Below are 19,945 nucleotides of genomic sequence, written 5' to 3' on the forward strand. Positions count from 1 at the left end.
CATGAAATCACAGAGCTTTGAAATCTTCACGTAGTCACTCACGTGACTGCGAAGTAAAATAGTAAGATTAAACGAGAACTTACCAGTTTGAAGTTTGATCTTTATTTTATGAGGAGTTACGATGAGGGATTACGTGCCCTCCACTCCCAACCCTCTCTCATAAAGGTCAGCTGGTAGTTCTAGTTTCTCGAATCTTCCTATATTCAATTCAACAACTGTTATCTGTGATTTCACACCGCTGCTTTGAAGATTGACGCGCATGCGATGACGGATTACGCGAAGAGCCTGCCACAGCATACACAGAACATATAATGAGGAGCTGCTGGAGACCAGCGCTAGATGATACTAAAGACAACAAGATCATCTGCATACATAATATGGTTCACTAAAATATTACCAATCATGCACCCAATATTACAGACTTTCAATTGTTTGGACAGATCATCAATATAAAGATTAATAAGGACTGAGGTCAAAATCCACCCTTGTCTAACACCATTGCTAACCTTAAATGGGGCTGAGACCCTATTGCCCCATTTTATTTGCATAGTCTGGTAGGCATACCAGTAAGCCAGAATTCTCACAATGTATTTAGGCTCCCGTGGTGCCTGAAATTAAGGCGAGGAACCGGGTATTTCAGGAGGAATTTTATTGGTTGTTGTTCTCTTGTCCAGTCGTGTCTGCAAGAGAGCGATCTCGCCTAAGCTCCTGCCGTTTATCCCTGTAGCTAAGGGCCGCCCCCGGACTAGTCCATTCCCGAGCCGAGGGGTTCGATAGTGGAATGGCCCAACCCTTGGGAGCCGCCACAGGGCTACCCCAGAACATGAGGCATGAAACGCACCAGCGGGCGTACAACCCGACCGGACACGGAAGTCGGTCGACAGAGGGGCCGGCGGAGGCACAGGTGGAGGGGCAGGTGGATAGATTATAGAAGCATATAACCATATAAGCATGAAAAATAGGTGCAGGAGTAGGACATTCGGCCCTACAAGCCAGCACCACCATTCAATAAGATTATGGCTGATCATCTAAAATCAGTATACCGTTCCTGATTTTCCCCCACATCCCTGGATTCCTTTAGCCTGAAGAGATACATCTAACTCTCTTTGAAAACATCCAGTGAATTGGCCTCCACTGCCTTCTGTGGCAGAGAATTCCACAGATTCACAGCATTCTGGGTGAAGAGGTTTTTCCTCATCTCAGTCCTAATTGGCCTACCCCTTATTCTTAAACTTTGACCCCTAGTTCTGAACTCCCCCAACATCTGGAACATTTTCCTGCATCTAGCTGTCCAATCCTTTAAGAATTTTATATGTTTCTACAAGATACCGTTTCATCCTAAATTCCAGTGAATACAAGCCCAGTCGACCCATTATTTTATTATACGTTAGTCCCGCCATACTGGGAATTAACCTGGTGAACCTACACTGCATTCCCTCAATAGCAATAATGCCCTCAAATTAGGAGACCAAAATTGCACACAATACTCCAGGTGAGGTCTCACCAGGGCCCTGCACAACTGCAGTAGGACCTCTTTGCTCCTAAACCCAAATATTCTCGCAATGAAGGCCAACATTCCACTAGTTTTTTTCACTGCCTGTTGTACCTGCATGCTCACTTTCAGTGACTGGTGTACAAGCACACCCAGGTTTGCGTTGCTTCTCCTTTTCCTAATCTAACATCATTAATATAATAATCTGCCTTCCTGTCCAAGTTCAAGTTCAAGTTTGCATTTATTGTCACTCAACCAACTAAGAGCCATACTAAGTGAAAAAAACACAATACACACAGAAAATAAAATTTAACATAAACATCCACCACAGTGGAATCAACATTCCTCACTGTGATGGAAGGCAATAAAGTCCAGTCATCTTCCTCCTTTGTTCACCGTAGTCGGGGCCTTGAATCCACCGCAATTGCCGTTGTCGACAGTCCAGATCCTCTTGTCAGGATGATCGAAACTCCGGCATCGGGACGGATTGGAACACTCCGTGGCATGGAGCTCCCGAGTCGACCACTTCTTACCGGAGACATTGGAAAATGATCACAAATGCATCCACGTTTTCTAAGGACACGTCTTTGAGTACTCAGGGATGCCGACCATCAAACCCTGGTGATTTATCTGTCTTCAGTACCAACAGTTTACCCAACACCATTTCCTGACTAATGTGGATTCCCTTCGGTTCCTCCTACTAGATCCTCGGTACCCTCGTATTTCTGGGAGATTATTTGTGTCCTCCTTAGTGAAGACAGAAACAAGGTACTCATTTAACTGTTCTGCCATATCCTTGTTTCCCATTATAAATTAACCTGTCTCTGATTGATTGTAAGGGACCTACATTTGTCTTCACTAATCTTTGTTTTTACATATCTAAAGAAGCTTTTAGAGTCCGTTTTTAGACACCCCGCAAGCTTTCTTTCATGCTCTTCCCCTGCCCTCTTAATTAATCCCATTGTCCTCTTCTGTTGAGTTCTAAATTTCTGCCAGTCCTCTGGTTTGCTGCTTCCTCTGGCCAATTTATATGCCTTTTCCCTTGGATTTTCACTATCTTTGATTTCCCTCGTTAGCCACAGTTGGGCCGCCTTCCCCGTTTTATTTTTTCACCAGATAGGGATAAACAAATTTTGAAGTTTTTAATCTTTGCCATTGCATCTCCACCGTCAACCCTTTAAGTATAATTTGCCAGTCTATCCTAACCAATTCCTGTCTCATCCCTTCATAGCCTCCTTTCTTTAAGTTCAGGACCCAAGTCTCTGAATTAACCGTCTCACTTTCCATCCTAGTGCAGAATTCCACCATATTATGGTCACTCTTGCCCAATGGGCTTTTCACAACAAGAATACTAACTAATCTTTCTTCATTACACAATACAATATTATAAGCTACTCATCTTCTTTTTAATTATTAAAATTGCCTACATTGCTGCATAATGGCGGAACTGTCATATGCTGAGAGAATGGAGCAGCTGGGCTTGTACACTCTGGAGTTTAGAAGGATGATAGGGAATCTCATTGAAACATATGATTGTTAAGGGCTTGGACACGCTAGAGGCAGGAAACATGTTCCCGATTTTGGGGGAGTCCAGAACCAGGGGCCACAGTTTAAGAATAAGGAGTAAGTCATTTAGAACGGAGATGAGGAAACGCTTTTTCTCACAGAGAGTGGTGAGGTTGTGGAATTCTCTGCCTCAGAGGGTGGTGGAGGCAGGTTCTCTGGATGCTTTCAAGAGAGAGCTAGATAGGGCTCTTAAAAATAGGGGAGTCAGGGGATATGGGGAGAAATCAGGAATGGGGTACTGATTGGGGATTGATCACATTGAATGGCGGTGCTGGCCTGAAGGGCCGAATGGCCTACTCCTGCACCTATTGTGTATTGTCTATTGTCTAATTCATATCTCATTGACAGAACATTCTCTCTCACTGTCACACTGATGGACAGCCATAAATGATGAAATCTCCCTTTTGGGCACTCCCATCATTCATACATAAAATAAAGCAAACGTGAACTCAAGATACCAGATGCCAAATTAAACAACCGAGGACAGTCTCACGAAATATCTTCATTGACACTGCCAGTTTAAAACAGGTAAGTGACAAAGCTCGTAAACATATTTACTTTGGAATTATACTCTATTTGGTTCTTCTCTTGGAAAAAAGTGTTTTATTTCACATGTTTTTGGGTTCTGTTGATATCTTCAAAAGGAAAGTGATCTGTGGAAAAATATAAAATGGAATGTTTAGAAATGCTCCAGTTGCCAAACATTTAACTCCCCTCCCCATTCCCATACTGACCTTTCTGCCCTGGGCCTCCTCCACTGTCAGAGTGAGGTCACACGCAAATTTGAGGAATAGCATCTCTGATTTCTCTGGGCAGCTTAAAACCCAGCGGTATGAATATCAATGTTTTTCTAATTTCAAGTGATCCTTGAATTCCCTCTCTCTCCATCCCTCTCCCACCCTAGTTGTCCTGCTTGTTTCACTGTCCGTATCCCTTTGTTATCTCCTCTTCCACAGTCAACACTGGACCATTGTGGTCTCCAGTGGGGTTTCTCTGCCGGCACTGATTTATTCTGCACCTTTACATACCTCGTTTCCCTTTCCCCTGACTCTCAGTCTGAATAAGGGTCTTGACCCGAAATGTCTCCTATTTCTTTTCTCGGAGTTGCTGCCTGACCCGCTGAGTTACTCCAGCATTTTGTGTCTCTCTTAAGCTCGCAACATGCCTTAGTAGTTTATGAATGTCTTATCCTGTATTCTTGATTTCACCAATTATCCTAGATAATCAATCAAAAAAATTTGTATCTGTGCTATCATTTTCATTGAAAATAGACATTAAATTCTGGAGTAATTCAGAGATGCTGCCTGTGTCACTGCATTACTCCAGCATTTTGTGTCTATCTTCGGTTTAAACCAACATTTGCAGTTTCTTCCAACACTATAATTTTAACAACCAGTTTGTCTTCTGCCATTTCTATATCTTGCACGCCTGCAGCCTTCCCCCTTTTGATATGTTTTGACCCCTTTGTGTCATTTGCAGTCCACACTCGACACTCATGATGTTCTCCAGTGTGATTAAAATTGTCTGCAAGAAAAGTATGATTGCATCAAAATAATTTATCCAAACGAACAATAAGTGTATTGTGAAGAAAGGTCCCCACCCGAAATGTCACATAGCAATGTTCTCCAGAGATGCTGCCTAACCTGCTGAGTGACTCCAGCATTCTGCCTATCTGACATTTAAGTCAAGCTGGAATTTCAACTAAATTTTAGGCATTTTTTAGATTAGAATTATATTAGAATTAGATTCCTTTATTGTCATTCAGACCTTTCGGTCTGAACGAAATTATGTTGCCTGCAGTCATACACAGAACCAATAAAAACAAAACATACAATAAACACAAATTAAACATCCACCACAGTGAGTTCACCAAGCACATCCTCACTGTGATGGAGGCAAAGTCTTAGTCTCTGTCTCTTCCCTCCTTGTTCTCCCTCTGCGCTGAGGCGATCGATCCAGGCCGGAGATGCCGCCCTCCAGTCCAGCGGACCTCCGTGGTGATGCCGCCGCCGCCGAAAGCCGGAACGCCGCCTCCGTTCCGAGACGGCCCACCACAGCATCAGCTCCGGGCAGCCGCCCCAGCTCCAGGCCGCCGCCCCAGCTCCGGGTCCCGCAGTCTCCGCTCCGGGCCGCCGCCCCAGCTCCGGGTCCCGCAGTCTCCGCTCCGGGCCGCTGCCCCAGCTCTGGGCAGCCGCCCCAGCTCCAGGCCGCTGCCCCAGCTCCGGGTCCCGCAGTCTCAGCTCCGAGCCCCGCTGCATCAGCTCCAGGACGCCGCCGAAAGCCAGAACGCCGCACCAGCAAGTCGGGCCACCGCTGCCTCTGCCCCGAAGACGGCCAGCCTCTCGTTGGCGAGTCCTGGCTGGCTCTGCCTCCGGAGCCTCGGGGTCAGTCGCAGGCTGGAGGCCGCTAGCTCCGTCATTAGGCCTCAGCGCAGACGGAGGCAGAGAAGGGGGATACGACACGAAAAAGTCGCATTCCCCCGAAGGAAGAGACAGAGAACATGTTTCACCCCCCCCCTAACACAACCTAACAAACTAAAACTTAATCAAAGCAAGACAAAAAAAACAACAGAAAAAAGTAAAGACAGACGGACTGCAGGCGAGCCGCAGCTGTTAACAGAGCCGCCACTTCCGGAATATTATATCACCGTTTGTGTACAATATTCTGCATGAATTGTTTCATTTTAAAGTAACTTTTGCCTAATCGCGTTATAAATAAGATTTCAATGGTTCGACATCTTTCGTTTTTGCTCGATAGACATTTATGGTAGCTGACTGGTTTTACTGCCAAATATGAACTTGAATGTATCAAATACTGTTCTGCTGAAGCCAAGTTAAAAATTGGGCATTTTAGATCTTATGTTTTTCATCAGGATGATTATGGATATGAATGCATTAATGACCTTGATGTCAAGCACAATTTTAACATTGGGTGTTGAAGAGAAATGATACTTCATTGGTGCCATGGGATCAATACTAAGTTCCATGACAAAGGAGTGATAGAATGTTATGGTTCATTTTCTTGTTCTCTTATAATTACAAGCCAAAGCTTTGGAGCTTGGAAGAATACGTGAGACAGGACTAATGTAAATAAAGGCACAAGTCTTGGTGATTTAAAACTTCAGAACAAAGCTGTGATAATGTAGGCTTGAAAGTGAGGACATAAATATTGAAGCTTAAAGGAATATGAGAATTGAAGGAATTAAGGTTAATAAAATAGAATCATAAAGGATGAACTTTTTTACCCCAGCGTGAAAATATCAAACATTAATGGACAGTTTAAAGTGAGAGGCGTCAAATTTAAAGGAGATTTGCAAAGCAAGTTTCTTTTACACGCAATGTGCTGCCAGGGAGGTGATAGAAGCATTCACGACAGCAACATTTCAAAGACTTTTATATATAAGCAAGAAGAGGCAGGGAATAGAGGGGTTTGGACCATGTGTAGGCAGATGGAATTAATTAGATTGGCTTCATGGTACAGGTATTGGAGGCTGAAGAACCTATTCCTGTGTTAATCTATGACTGTTAATTAGTTTTATCTGTCGTGTTTAATCTGTTAATTTGTTTTCACACATTACCAACCCACATATCTACTGTCTCCTTCTCCCCTGACTCTCAGTCTGAAACAGGGTCTCGACCCAAATCGTTACCCATTCCTTCTCTCCAGAGATGCTGCCTGTCCTGCTGAGTTACTCCAGCAGTTTGTGCCTATCTTCGGTGTAAACCAGCACCTGCAGTTCCTTCCTACATTGTTAATTTGTTCATGGGTTCAACCATATTGATATTGCTTTTAAATACATTGTAGTTTAGCATTAATTACAGCAGTAAAATATAGTGTTGAAGCTATACAAAACAGTCTGGCCCCAGAAGTCAATCATTTCTTGCACCTCCGAACAATCTAGCGCAGTATTTATATTTTAAGTCCGTGGGGGAGGGGGAAATAATGACAGAGCCTCCTCGTGGCAAACCCTGGAAGCAACGATGTGATGCACTCTGTGACTCGTCGGGCGACAATTCTTTCAACATGTTGGGCGTCGACAGAAGCCAACACCCAGCTACATCAGTCTGATGTACTACGTAGTCTGAAGAAGGGTTTCGGCCCGAAACGTCGCCTATTTCCTACGCTCCATAGATGCTGCGGCACCCGCTGAGTTTCCCCTGCAATTTTGTGTACCCAGCTACATCGTCTGACACACGAGCGAACGACGTTCAGGGGAAGGATGTGCATTTGTCATTCGGTTTAACCACTGCTGTAGAAAAGTCCTTGGGGATTTCCTCTTCTGAGCTCTTTGGTTCAAGGTTTTCAATGAAAATGTTGTCATGTTCATGTAGTAGGTGAGACTGGGAAGAAATGTGAAAAGAGAAATGGCGTTTATCTAGGTTCTCTTGTAAGGAAGGGTTTCCGGCCAAGGGTTTTGTTTTGAATAAAAATGCCCACAGTCGTCATCCTTACAAGGCTGGACTTGTATGCTCTTTAACAGAAAGTTCAAGATTCTTGATTGAAGTGCGATATCCTCCAGGGTCTAATAAGTTGTTTGAGGAGTCATCCTCTGTACTTTACAATCTTCCACTGAAAAGTCAACCCTAATTTCAGTTCCTATTTCTTCCAAGTCACCACGCTAACAATAAGATTTATTTGTTATTCATTTATTTTATTTTTTTCTCCTTTCTTTATTTTTTTCTTTAGTTTAGGGGGATTTTGTTTTTTCCTTATTTCCTTTTCTTTTTGTCTTTTTATCTCTGTGTTTTTTTCTACATTTATAAGTTTTCTTTTAAAGATTTAACTATATTTACATAGAGGCTGGGAGGGCTATATTCAATGTGTATTTTGACACTGGTCTCATATTAGGTTATACCTGTTATTAATGTAATCCTGATCCCTATGTATCAATATCATTGTTATGTTTATCATTATGCTTTTTGCTCTGTTTTTTATGTTTTGTTTTTGTTTTTTTGGAAAAAACCCAATAAAAAGATTTTAAAAGAAGGAAAGAACAATATGTTTCTTATAGAAACATATTTTTCTTATCGAAACATGTAAAATACTTGAAAGATTGGACAGGCTAGATATAGGAAAAATGTTCCCGATGTTGGGGGAGTCCAGAACCATGGGTCACCGTTTAAGAATAAGGAGTAGGCCATTTAGGACTGAGATGAGGAAAATGTTCTTCACCCAGAGAGTTGTGAATCTGTGGAATTCTCTGCCACAGAAGGCAGTGAAGAACAATTCACTGAATGTTTTCAAGAGAGAGTTAGATTTAGCTCTCAGGGCCAAAGGAATAAAGGGATGTGGGGAATAAGCAGGAACGGGGTACTGATTTTAGATGATCAGCCATGATCATATTCAATAATACCAGTGCCCAAGAAGAGCAAGGTGACGTGCCTCAATGACTACCGACCAGTGGCACTAACATCTGTGGTGATGAAGTGCTTTGAGAGGCTGATCATGGTGCAAATCAACTCATACCTCCACTGCAGTTCACTTACCGCCACAACAGATCAATGGTGGATGCGATCTCACTGGCTCTCCACTCCGCTCTGGACCACTTGGACAACAAAAACTCATATGTCAGACTGCTATTCATTGACTGCAGCTCATCATCCCCTCCAAGCAGGTTACCAAGCTCTCAGAACTGGGTCTCTGTGCATCCCTCTGCAATTGGATCCTCATTCACAGACCACAGTCTGTCCATATTGGTGGAAATGTGTCAACCTCGATAACAATCAGCAGGGGAGCACCTTAAGGCTGCGTGCTCAGCGCCCTGGTGTACTCTTTCTATATTCATGCCTGCTTTTCCGGACTTAGTGCAAACTCCTTCTTCAAGTTTTCTGATGACACCACTGTTGTGGGACGTATCACTGATGGGGACGAATCACAGTATAGAAGTGAGATCCACCGATTGACCAAATGGTTCCAACACAATAACCTGGCTCTCAACACCAGCAAAACCAAGGAACTGATTGTGGACTTTGGAAGGGGCAGGATGGGGACCCACAGTCCCATTGATGTCAATGGTTGAAAGGGTCAAGAACTTCAAATTCCTGGGTGTGCATATTTCCAAAGATCTCTCCTGGTCCCAGCACACTGATGCAATTATAAAGAAAGCACATCAGCGCCTCTACTTCCTGAGAAGATTACGGAGAGTCGGTATGTCAAGGAGGACTCTCTCGAAATTCTACAGGTGCACAGTAGAGAGCATGCTGACCGGTTGCATCGTGGCTTGGTTCTGCAACTTGAGCATCAAGGAGCGGAAAAGGCTGCAAAAAGTTGTAAACACTGCCCAGTCCATCATCGGCTCTGACTTCCCTACCATCGAGGGGATCTATCGCAGTTGCTGCTTAAAAAGGCTGCCAACATCATCAAGGGCCCACATCATCCTGGTCACACACTCATCTCTCCGCTGCCTTCAGGTAGAAGGTACAGGAGCCTGAAATCTGCAACATCCAGGTACAGGAACAACTTTTTCCCCACAGACATCGGACTATTAAACATAACTTCAAACAAACTCTGAACTATAACAGCCTATTGCACTTTATCTATTTATTTATGTGTGTATATATATATTCTATGGTATATGGACACTCTGATCTGTTCTGTATTTATGCCTACAATATTCTGTTGTGCTGCACAATATTCTGTTGTGCTGCAGCAGCAAGAATTTCATTGTCCTATCTGAGACACATGACAATAAACTCTCTTGACTTGACTCTTGACTTGACATGAATGGTGGTTCTGGCTCGAAGGGCCGAATGCCCTACTCCTGCACCTATTTTTCTATGTTTCTATTGCAACTAATTCCACTGACACCTTTGTTGTGCAATTCTAATGCACATTACCACAGTTGAAGCAGTGGATTTTGGAACAATGATGGGAAATGTTATCCATCCACATCACTGCACCCCCCCCCCCCCCCCCAACACACCCCACAACTGTCTTCCTGGTGTACCTCTGCACCACAACACATCTCCAATCCCTCTGTTTCTCTCTACACTAGCCTACTAGCCTTTGTTTCCCAATCCTGTGTTTTTCCTCAGATGGAAAACATTCTAGACATTCCTGGATCCTGCTGTGATTGTTGACGTTTTTCTCTTTCAGGTATATAACCCAGGCAGGCACTATGAAAACTCGGAAGCGGGAATCTTGCTGAATTTTGCAAGACCCGTCTATTGAGGCCAAATGGAGGAAGACATAAAAGAACATTCCTTCCTAGTGTAGCGAGAATGCACCCTTCGCCACTGTATGCCTCGTTCACTGTTGATTGAACCTGGATGCAAGCAACTCAATAGTTAGTGATCTATCAATCCACATTGTCATTAAATACTTTGTGATCTCACATTCATTCTGTGTTGTCATTGATTTTGCATAATAATACACCAGTGCTAAATGCGGTTTGGTAAAACTATCACCGCATACTTTGATTTGATTGAACCTTTGTGATTAACATATACCACCACCAAAGTGTATCACCTTGGACTTGTGCATGCCGTATATGCATATCCACACACCCTTTAATGCACAGAATGCACCTGGTGTCCATTGGCAGTTGATACCATGACTGAACACTTGATAACTCATGCTAATCCCATCTGCCTCCGTAACTAGAGATGGTATTAGTAAATTACCCATCTTTGGGCATTAGCATCAGTTTGGAAATGACTGAAGATTTACGGATAAGAGATTTTAGTGGAGCAAAGCTGTCCATCATTGTGACTTTGATTGTTTCAGCTAAAAATAGCAGAGGTCTAATGTTTTGTCTCAGAGCTGATCCCGGACCAATAAATGGATGATTGTATCCCAATAATCAATAGTTTCAGTTGGTATCAACTTAATTTAAATTTAACTGGACGGGTGAGAACCAATTCCTCAAATATAGCTATGTGGCTGATAAGGCTAATTTAGTAAAATACAGTATGTTCAATATCATCCAGATTGGCCATGCTACTTATTTGTTAGCTCTGTGCAGCCGAAGCACTGATATTAGTGATTTGGTAAATAATCTGGAAACTGGAGTTAGCCCATTTTGCAACGCTACTGAGTGTATCGTTGCCTCATCCAGTTAAATTTCAAATATCTTCAACCCTGTGAGCGGAAATGATCACATGGAAGTTATTCAGAAAAGTATTTTCTGCACATGCGGGTTGAGGCTGTTGACAATGATCAGTCCACATCCCATTCTTGTGAGCCTTGTCTTGAAAGGCAACTCCAACCATACCTGTGTGCAGTATAAACTAATCTAGTGTTATCCCTAACCAGTGTAAATATTCAAACCAGTTTAATATTACCAACTTGTATCCGTGACAGGAGACATCATCGATGTGGTTCCAAACCTTTATCCGAATGGGAGGACTTATGCAACCCGACCCAGGAGCTGCCTCAAACATGTGTGCATGATTTTACATCTACTCCTGGGAGGTAGAGGAGCTCGAGTACGAGGTTGGCGCATCTTCCAGGAAGGCCGTTCTGGGCTGTGGCCTAAAAAAGACCTTTGTCCTGGTTGTACGGCCTTCAAGCTTTCACCAGCTTCAGTTCATCGTGGTTTGCTGGTGGGTGCGTGGGGTGCTGCCGTCGAAGATGTGAGGTCTTGCGTGATGATGCGGCCTTCCTGAACCCGACGGCCACTCGTCGATCTCCTGCTGCTGGTAGTTTTGTTCCTGCATCCCCTGCACACTTGTGGTTTCTTCAGCCAAACCCCTGTCTTCAGAGTCAGCCCAGAAGTGACTCCTAATGCTCCCCTCTGTCGAGGGAGATGCATTATGCAGCCCTCAATAAGGTGCTGCCATGGGCGTCCCAGGACCCCCTGGTGACTTGACGCCAATGCCGGAGCATGTCACATTGAAGCTTCTGCTCAATCAACCGCTCCATGCGGGATATGCGATCACAGTTGCTCCCGCCGGCGGTGAGTCTTCACAGCCCGACTCGTCAGAGTCTTCAGCCTGTCCGACTTCTGCATGGCTTTCCCACCAGTCTGAGGTGTCGATTCCGACTGTGCAGGTGCCAGGTCGGAGACTGCTGATCAATAGCGATCCAGGTGCAGTCTACAGCTGCTGACTGCCCGCAATTCCGTGGTCCTCCGCAGTCAATCTGGATGCAGTCCAGTCCTGTAACATATTCTTACAAAATAGCACAAACCGACCTTCGAGTAAGGAATTTACCTGCATGTCCTTTTTAAACCTTTTGCTGCGGGGCAACGCTCCTCCCGAGCCTGGTCTCGTGGTCGTGCTTTGTTACAGCTGGGGTTCCTCTGTGGTCCTTGTAGAAACACTTCCATAGGGTGATTTCACGAAAGGTCACTGGAGCGTAAATCCCCACTCACGTGACCGAAAATTTTAACTGGGGGACAAGCGTCACTTCCGGTACATGTTAGTGAATGGGAAAACACGCACTTTCACACCCGTTAAAAACATCGAAAACGGCCAGTTTTTGAGCTGCAATTAACTGTACCAGTCGGGGTGACCGTGAGGCACAGCTACCTAAATTTACAGTCCAAAAAAAAGATAGAAACTAAGGTAAATACAAGAGGGAGCTGAAGGTGTAAAAACGGCGGAAGTTGTTTGCGGACATTTTTCGTGGAGATTTAAAGATCCAAAATATCGGGAATTGTCGCGTTTGCTCGCTGCATTTCATCAAAAGTGGCATTATTGACTTTGTTATCTTTATTCATTCGTTAGATGAAAAGTATTAAAAGTTAGAAACCCGTCAGTAAAATTGCAAAATCGCCCATGGTTCTCGGGTGGGTTTTAACATGCAAAATGAACACGCTTCTGAAGCTCCATTTACCATTTAAATAATCGTAAACTCTCAATGCGTTTGGAAATCAATTTTGCTGAGATGCAAGCTTACGATTATTTAAATGGTAAATGGAGCTTCAGAAGCGTGTTCATTTTGCATGTTAAAACCCACCCGAGAACCATGGGCGATTTTGCAATTTTACTGAAGGATTTCTAACTTTTAATACTTTTCATATAACAAATGAATAAAGATAACAAAGTCAATAATGCCACTTTTGATGAAACGCAGCGAGCAAACGCGATAATTCCCGATATTTTGGATCTTTAAATCTCCACGAAAAATGTCCGCTAGCACTTCCGCTGTATTTACACCTTCAGCTCCCTCTTGTATTTACCTTAGTTTCTATCTTTTTTTTGGACTGTAAATTTAGGTAGCTGTGCCTCACGGTCACCCCGACTGGCTCACTTAATTGCAGCTCAAAAACGGGCCGTTTTCGATGTTTTTAACGGGTGTGAAAGTGCGTGTTTTCCCATTCACTAGCATGTACCGGAAGTGACGCTTGTCCCCCAGTTAAAATTTTCGGTCACCAATATGGCTCCACCGCCAGCGGCTCGAAGCCGAATCCACCACCGTCCGCTCCCCGCTTCCCGCGGTCTCCCGAGCGGGTTCTCCACCAATATGAAGCCGCTGGTTCTACTGCCAGCGGCTCAAAGGTGAATTTGCCGTCGTTCGCTACCCGCATTCCGCGGTCTCCCGAGCGCCTAGGTCCGTGGGCGGGATTCCCCGTGACCGGGTTCCCTGAAGTTCATCACTGGGGTCTCCCCTCCGTCCCGACTTCGCCCCGGACTTTTAGCAGGACCTCTGAGTAGAGGTTCCTGCAAGAAGATTTAAACCTGAAAGTTAAAAAAAAACCTTACCTCAGGTCTGTTGCTGGCAGGAGAATCACGTCCATCCTGCCAGTCGTCACGCAATGCGATAGATGATATGGCACGCATGCGTACTGGACGGGGTCTTCACGTAGTCACTCACGTGACTCCGAAGTAAAATACCTTATCATTTAAATAGCTTTTAATGTTTTTAATTTTATTGTTTTTATTCTTTCTTTTAATGTTTTTATTGTCGTGTAATAATTTCTTGTCCATGACTAGTCATGTACAGCACTTTGTGGCAACAGTGGTTGTTTTTAAAGTGCTCTATAAATAAAGTTATTATTATTATTATTATCATTCACTGTGAAGATCCTGGCCAGGTTTGACTTCCCAAAACGCAACCGCCTCATAGCTTCACAGCAATGTGCCCAGTACTGATCCATGAGGCACACACTCGTCACAGGCCTCCACTCTTCAGCAACAAGACTAATGCTCTGGCAGAATTAAAGCTCACAAACCTGTCTGACAAGGAAGTTGAGAAATCTGATGAAATGTTATTGACTGAAAATGTTGCTGCCTGTCCTATTAAAATTACTTCCAGCATTGTTTTTCATTTAAGATAGACACAAAATGCTGGAGTAACTCAGTGGGACAGGCAACATCTCTGGAGAGAGGAATGGGTGACTATTCAGGTTGAGACCCTTCTTCAGACAAGGAACTATATTGTTTCAATGCCAGCTGCAAAAAAAAAACCTCATCCCTCCCTCCATCCAAAAATCGAATGCCTTTATCACTGATCTTTTATCCTCAGGCAATCCTACCTCCACGCCTCCACCCTCAATTGTGCACAGTTGATGTCTACCGCCTCCCCAAGATTCACAAGCAGGACTTTCAACCACAACATCTCCGATGCTGGGGTGAGCTGAGTCAAACAAAGAGAGGGTAAAACAGAAGGATTAATTCTGGATGGTCTATCAGGTGCTGTTAATCCCCAACAGGGTTCACAACATTTCTCTCTGCTGTTGTTGTCCGTAATGAATCTCTCCCGATATAGTCATCAGGACCTATTTTAATATTGATTCCACTGGCACACTCAGTCCTGGTAGTACAAATAAATCAGACTTCTAATTGCTTGGCAATTGTTGTCTTTTGAAGTTTCAGATTTCTCAGCATTCTCCTCTCTAAAGCTATCAAAAAAAATTCAGGCTCTTCCACGCTCAGGGAATAATACTTTTTGATTTATTAATTCACAGGATCCTTTGGAGAAACACCTCATTGCCACACCATGATTACCATTCGTCGGATATTTAGCCTTGTCGTCATAATTGGAGCTAGTGTTCTGCTGTATGTAAGTTGGCATATGAAAACACAACAACATTTTCAAAAGAACATGGTAAGAATGTCACATGTGGAAGATGAAGCTCCCATGGATGATCCTCGTCCACACCTGGACCCTGGGATTATGTTTGTGGAAACAAATCACAATGTGGAGCTGAAGCCATTGGTGATGTGCTCAGTGGAGTCTGCTGCTCGTCAAAACCCAGATAAACCAATCTATTTCTTCATGAAGGGGTTCAGTGGCAACTTGAGCCAATATCCAGAGCCTAAGTACAGACTCATCCCGTTGCTCTCCTCAATGAAGAATGTTATTCTTCTACCTTTAAACGCTAACGAGCTGTTTGATGGTACTTCATTGAAATTCTGGTATCAAAAGGTAAGCAATAAGAAGAAAGTGCGATGTGTTAAATTATGGGTCGTCAAACCAGAGTAGGACCTTCTCAGTGGATTTTATGGCCCTGGGGAAGGCTGTAGAATAGAGGGAGCTAGGAGTACAAGTACATAATTCACTAAAAGTAACATCATATAGGTGGACAGGGTGGTGAAGAAAGCTTTAGACATAAAGATAGACACAAAATGCTGGAGTAACTCAGCGGGTCAGGCAGCATCTCTGGAGAAATGGAATAAGTGACATTTCGGGTCGAGACACTCTTCAGACTGAGAGTCGGGGAGAGAGTAACTCGGAGTATGAAAAGGTTCTAAACAATTCTGAGGCAGCACCAATGACGAAGCAAAAGTGGAGTCCCCAATTATCAATTTTTGGCTGTGGAGAGGTGAAAACGATGAGACATGCTGACCTACATCAGTGAAAACATTAGGTATAAGATTTTGATGATGTTGCAGTTGCACAAGAAGTTGGTGAGACCCCACCTGGAGTTTTGTGTTTGTTTTGATTGGAAAGATTGAACCTTCTGAACCTTCTGAATTTCGTAGTCAGCTGGGCAGTATTCTGCATATCGCCAACTTGGACAATTTAACATTTTTATCAAGCCAATTAACCTACAAACCTGTACGTCTTTGGAGTGTGGGAGGAAACTGAAGATTTCAGAGAAAACCCACAATGATCATGGGGAGAACGTACAAACTCCATACAGACAGCACCCGTAGTCGGGCTCGAATCCGGGTCTCTGGCGCTGCATTTTGCTATAAGGCAGCAACTCTACCGCTCTGCCACCATGACTGATTGAGTGAAGAAAAGCTTTACCATGATATTAACCAGGAAACAAGGACTAAATTATTGGAAGAGGTTGGACAGGGTAGGAATTTGTTCTTGAAGCTAAGGAGACTGAAGTGCTTGAGGCAGCTTCTGACAGCACTTAAAGACATTTGGACATGTACATAACAGGAAGAGTGTGCTTTGACTATTTTCTTTCTGGGAGTAAGTTGACTCCGTCTATCTGAAATTTGCGTCTAAATCTAGTCTTCCAAATAAGGAAGAATGCACACACTAAATGGAGTGCAGTAAAGTTGCACCAGGTTGATTCCTTGCATGGCAAGTTTGTTGTATAACAGAGATTGAACATCTTGGGCTAGTATTCACATGAGATTAGAAAGCTATCTCCCTAAAATTTCCAATATTCATAAGCTACTTAACAGGGTAAATACTGAGATGATGCTTCCCTTGATTATGTAATAATAATAACAATAAATTGAATTTATATAGCGCTTTTCAGGGACTCAAAGTCGCTTTACAAGGCAAGGCAAAAAACAAAAACAAAAACAGATGGTGGAGGGCTTTGTAGGTGAGGACCAGGATTTTGTATGTGATCCGGTGGGAGATGGGAAGCCAGTGAAGTTGTTTGAGGACTGGAGTGATGTGGTGCCAGGATTTGGTGTGGGTGATGAGTCGGGCGGCTGCGTTCTGGACCAGTTGGAGTCGGTTGATGTAGCTGGAGCTGATGCCAAGGAGAAGTGAGTTGCAGTAGTCCAGTCGGGAGGAGATGAAGGCATGGATGAGTCTTTCAGCAGCGGGGGGTGTGAGAGAGGGTCTGATTTTGGCGATGTTGCGGAGGTGAAAGAAGGAGGTTTTAATGACATGGCCGATGTGAGGCTCAAGGGAGAGGGTGGAATCAAAGATCACGCCAAGGTTGCGGGCCTGGGGAGATGGGGAGACAATGGTGCCGTCGATGGTGAGAGTGGGATTATTGATTTTGCTGAGTGTGGATTTGGAGCCTTTGAGGAGGAATTTTGTTTTATCGCTTTTGAGTCTATATGTGTCTATATTAAGGGGATGACTAGCTCCAAATAGGGCTGGACATGCAGGATAAAATTGAGGAGGACTTCTCTCAGTCAGAGGGTGGTGTGGTGAATCTTTGGGATTTTCTGCCAAATAAGTCAGTGAATGTTTACTGGTTGTGCATCTATAAAACATGAATTGATACAGTAGATTTTTTAATATTTGCTGCTGCAATATTCAGTGTTTAAAATAGATATTAATGACCACTATGTTGCCTGGATTGGATTATTTCAGTCAAAATAACAAACTGCAAAGAAGATTTTTAAGGAAGTTATCAGATCTAGAGGTTTTGAGTTATATGGAGAGGTTGTATAGGCTTTCGAGAGCGATTGAGCTCCCGCATCGGGACGGTCGAAACTCCTGCGGCTTGGAATTTCCGAAATTGGTCCCTAACCAGGGACCGCGGGTTTCACGATGTTAAAGTCCGCAGCATCCCGCAGGTTGGAACACCAAATGCCGACCCCTGGCAAAGGGATCGTCCACTCCAAGATTTTAGAGTCCGCAAGCTTCGCTGTTTTGTAGCTCCAGAACTCCCAAACAAGAGGCCACCAACTCCACGATGTTTGGCCGCAGTGCGGACGCAGTTACGACATGGAAACATTTTATATAAATGCTCCCATTCGCTCCCACATAATTTCTTCCATTATCACACCCCGTATCTCTCTAAACCTTTCCTGTTCATGTGCCTGAACAATGTCTTTGAGTTTGAAGAAAGGTCTCGACTCGAAACGTCACTCATTCCTTCTCTCCAGAGATACTGCCTGTCCCGCTGAGTTACTACAGCATTTTGTGTCTGACTTTGAAATGCTGTTATCGTAGCTGCCTCAACTAGTTCCTTTGGCAGCTCATTCCATGTAGCCACCGCCCACTGTTTGAAAGAATTGAGTCCCGAGTTCCTATTAAATCTTCTGCCATAACTTATGCCTCTTTTCATAAATTTTCTATGTTCATTCACCCTATCTATTCCACTCAAGATTTTACATACCTCTATGAGATTATCCCCCAGTCTCCTGTTGTCCAAGGAATAAAGTCCAAACCTGCCCAACTAGTTCAACAACATCATTCCCTATCGCTGGGTGACCAGAACAGAACATTATACACTAAGAGGGGTGCCACCAATATCTTGTACATTTGTACATATCCCAACTTCTATATTCAACTCTTTGACTGATAAAGGATTGTGTCATGAAGAGACAAAAATACTGCAGAAAGAAAGACTGCATGTTCAGAAAGAAAGGAAATTAAGATAATGAATTGAACTTTTTTTTGTCCATTATCCCACAGGTAAATCCAGAAAAGGAGAAGTTTTGGACCCATGTGTTTGCTGATGGCTGCAGATTAGCACTGCTGTGGAAATATGGGGGCATCTACTTGGATACTGATATTATATCAATGAGGCCAATGCCGTTTGCTAACTTTACATGCCCTGAGCATGCTAGAGCTGTCAGTAATGGGGCAATAGGTTTCTCACATAGGCATCATCCTGTTTTATGGAATTGCATGGAAGATTTTGTGGCCAATTACATTGGACATATTTGGGGTCAACAAGGCCCTAAACTGCTTACCCGTGTGCTGAAGAGATGGTGTCAGACGAATAATCTAGCTCCCTTCATTGGCAAAGAATGCAACGGCATCTCTTTATGGATCCGAGATCGGTTCTACCCAATCCCATATCCAGCTTGGAAGAAGTACTATACTCCTTGGAAAAAGAAGGATATAGAGCGGACCTTCTCAGCAACGTATGGAGCACATGTCTGGAATTTTATGAATTCCAACATTAAAAAGGAAATAATTGTTGGAAGTGGATCATTAATTGAACATTTTTTTCAGTTGTATTGTCCAACTACATACAGAAATGTAATTCAGTTGAATCATAGTTCACGGTGATTTATGTCCTGATGTTCTTGTTTTTAGTATGTCTAAAAGTGTGTTTTAGTGTTTATAAGTGTGTTTTAGTGTGGGAGGGGGGGGGGGGGTGAAGGCGGGAATTGGGGAAACTGTGTTTTGGTCACTTACCTCGGTGGAAAGCGACTTTTCTCCTTGTTGCATTTCGCCCTCCCTCGTGGCCTAACAACTTGGATTGGTGCTGCCTTTCCCGGAGTCGTGGAGCCAGGCCATCCCCTGCCGGGGGTCGCTAGAAGAAGTGCTCCGATCGCTTGCCCGCGGAGTACGACATCCTGAAGCCGCGGTCGGCGGAACCTCTAGCTGCGGGCGCGGCGTGGACTTTCCATCGCGGAGCGGGTGAGCCAGAAGAAGTGCTCCGACTGCCGGCCTGTGGCCTATAACATCCTGAAGCCGTGGTCTGCGGAGCTTCTAGCCGCGGGCGTGGTGTGGGCTTTAAGAGCTATGACCGTCGGCCTGCGGTCTATAACATCGTGAAGCCCCGGTCTCTGGTAGGAAGCGGCCGAATCGGGACCTCCAAGAGTGTTCGTCCGTCGAAAACATCGGAAATTCGAGCATCCCGACGACTATACATCGGGCCATCCATAGGGGCAACTGCGGAGGGTTCATGGCCACGAGCACGGATGGACAAAGGAGGAGGACTGACAAAGTAATTGCCTTCCACCACAGTGAAGAATGTTGATTCCACTGTGGTGGATGTTCATGTTATATTCTATTGTGTATGGTTCTTTATTGTTTGTATGGCCGCATGGTAAATCAAATTCCACTGTACCTCAATTGGTGCATGTGGCAATATATGTGCTTGAACTTGAA

At 44.0% G+C, this 19,945-nt stretch overlaps 1 protein-coding gene across 1 annotated transcript; it reads left to right on the plus strand.

The window, feature by feature from the left end:
- Positions 1-3,482: 3,482 nt before the first annotated feature.
- On the plus strand, positions 3,483-19,178 carry LOC116979740 (alpha-1,4-N-acetylglucosaminyltransferase-like). The gene is made up of 3 exons (XM_033031495.1): positions 3,483-3,586; positions 14,910-15,370; positions 18,515-19,178. The coding sequence occupies exons 2-3, from the start codon at positions 14,942-14,944 to the stop codon at positions 19,115-19,117; spliced, it is 1,032 nt and encodes a 343-aa protein (XP_032887386.1). The 5' UTR covers positions 3,483-3,586; positions 14,910-14,941; the 3' UTR covers positions 19,118-19,178.
- Positions 19,179-19,945: the final 767 nt, after the last annotated feature.

Source organism: Amblyraja radiata, chromosome 13 (assembly GCF_010909765.2).
Source record: "Amblyraja radiata isolate CabotCenter1 chromosome 13, sAmbRad1.1.pri, whole genome shotgun sequence".
NCBI classification, from domain to species: domain Eukaryota; kingdom Metazoa; phylum Chordata; class Chondrichthyes; order Rajiformes; family Rajidae; genus Amblyraja; species Amblyraja radiata.

Excerpts from the sequence above, each read along its gene's own strand:
- LOC116979740 (XM_033031495.1), top strand. The coding sequence starts at position 14,942 with ATGATTACCATTCGTCGGATATTTAGCCTTGTCGTCATAATTGGAGCT. Across the intron at positions 15,371-18,514 it reads TGAAATTCTGGTATCAAAAG|GTAAATCCAGAAAAGGAGAA; the intron begins GTAAGCAATAAG and ends ATTATCCCACAG.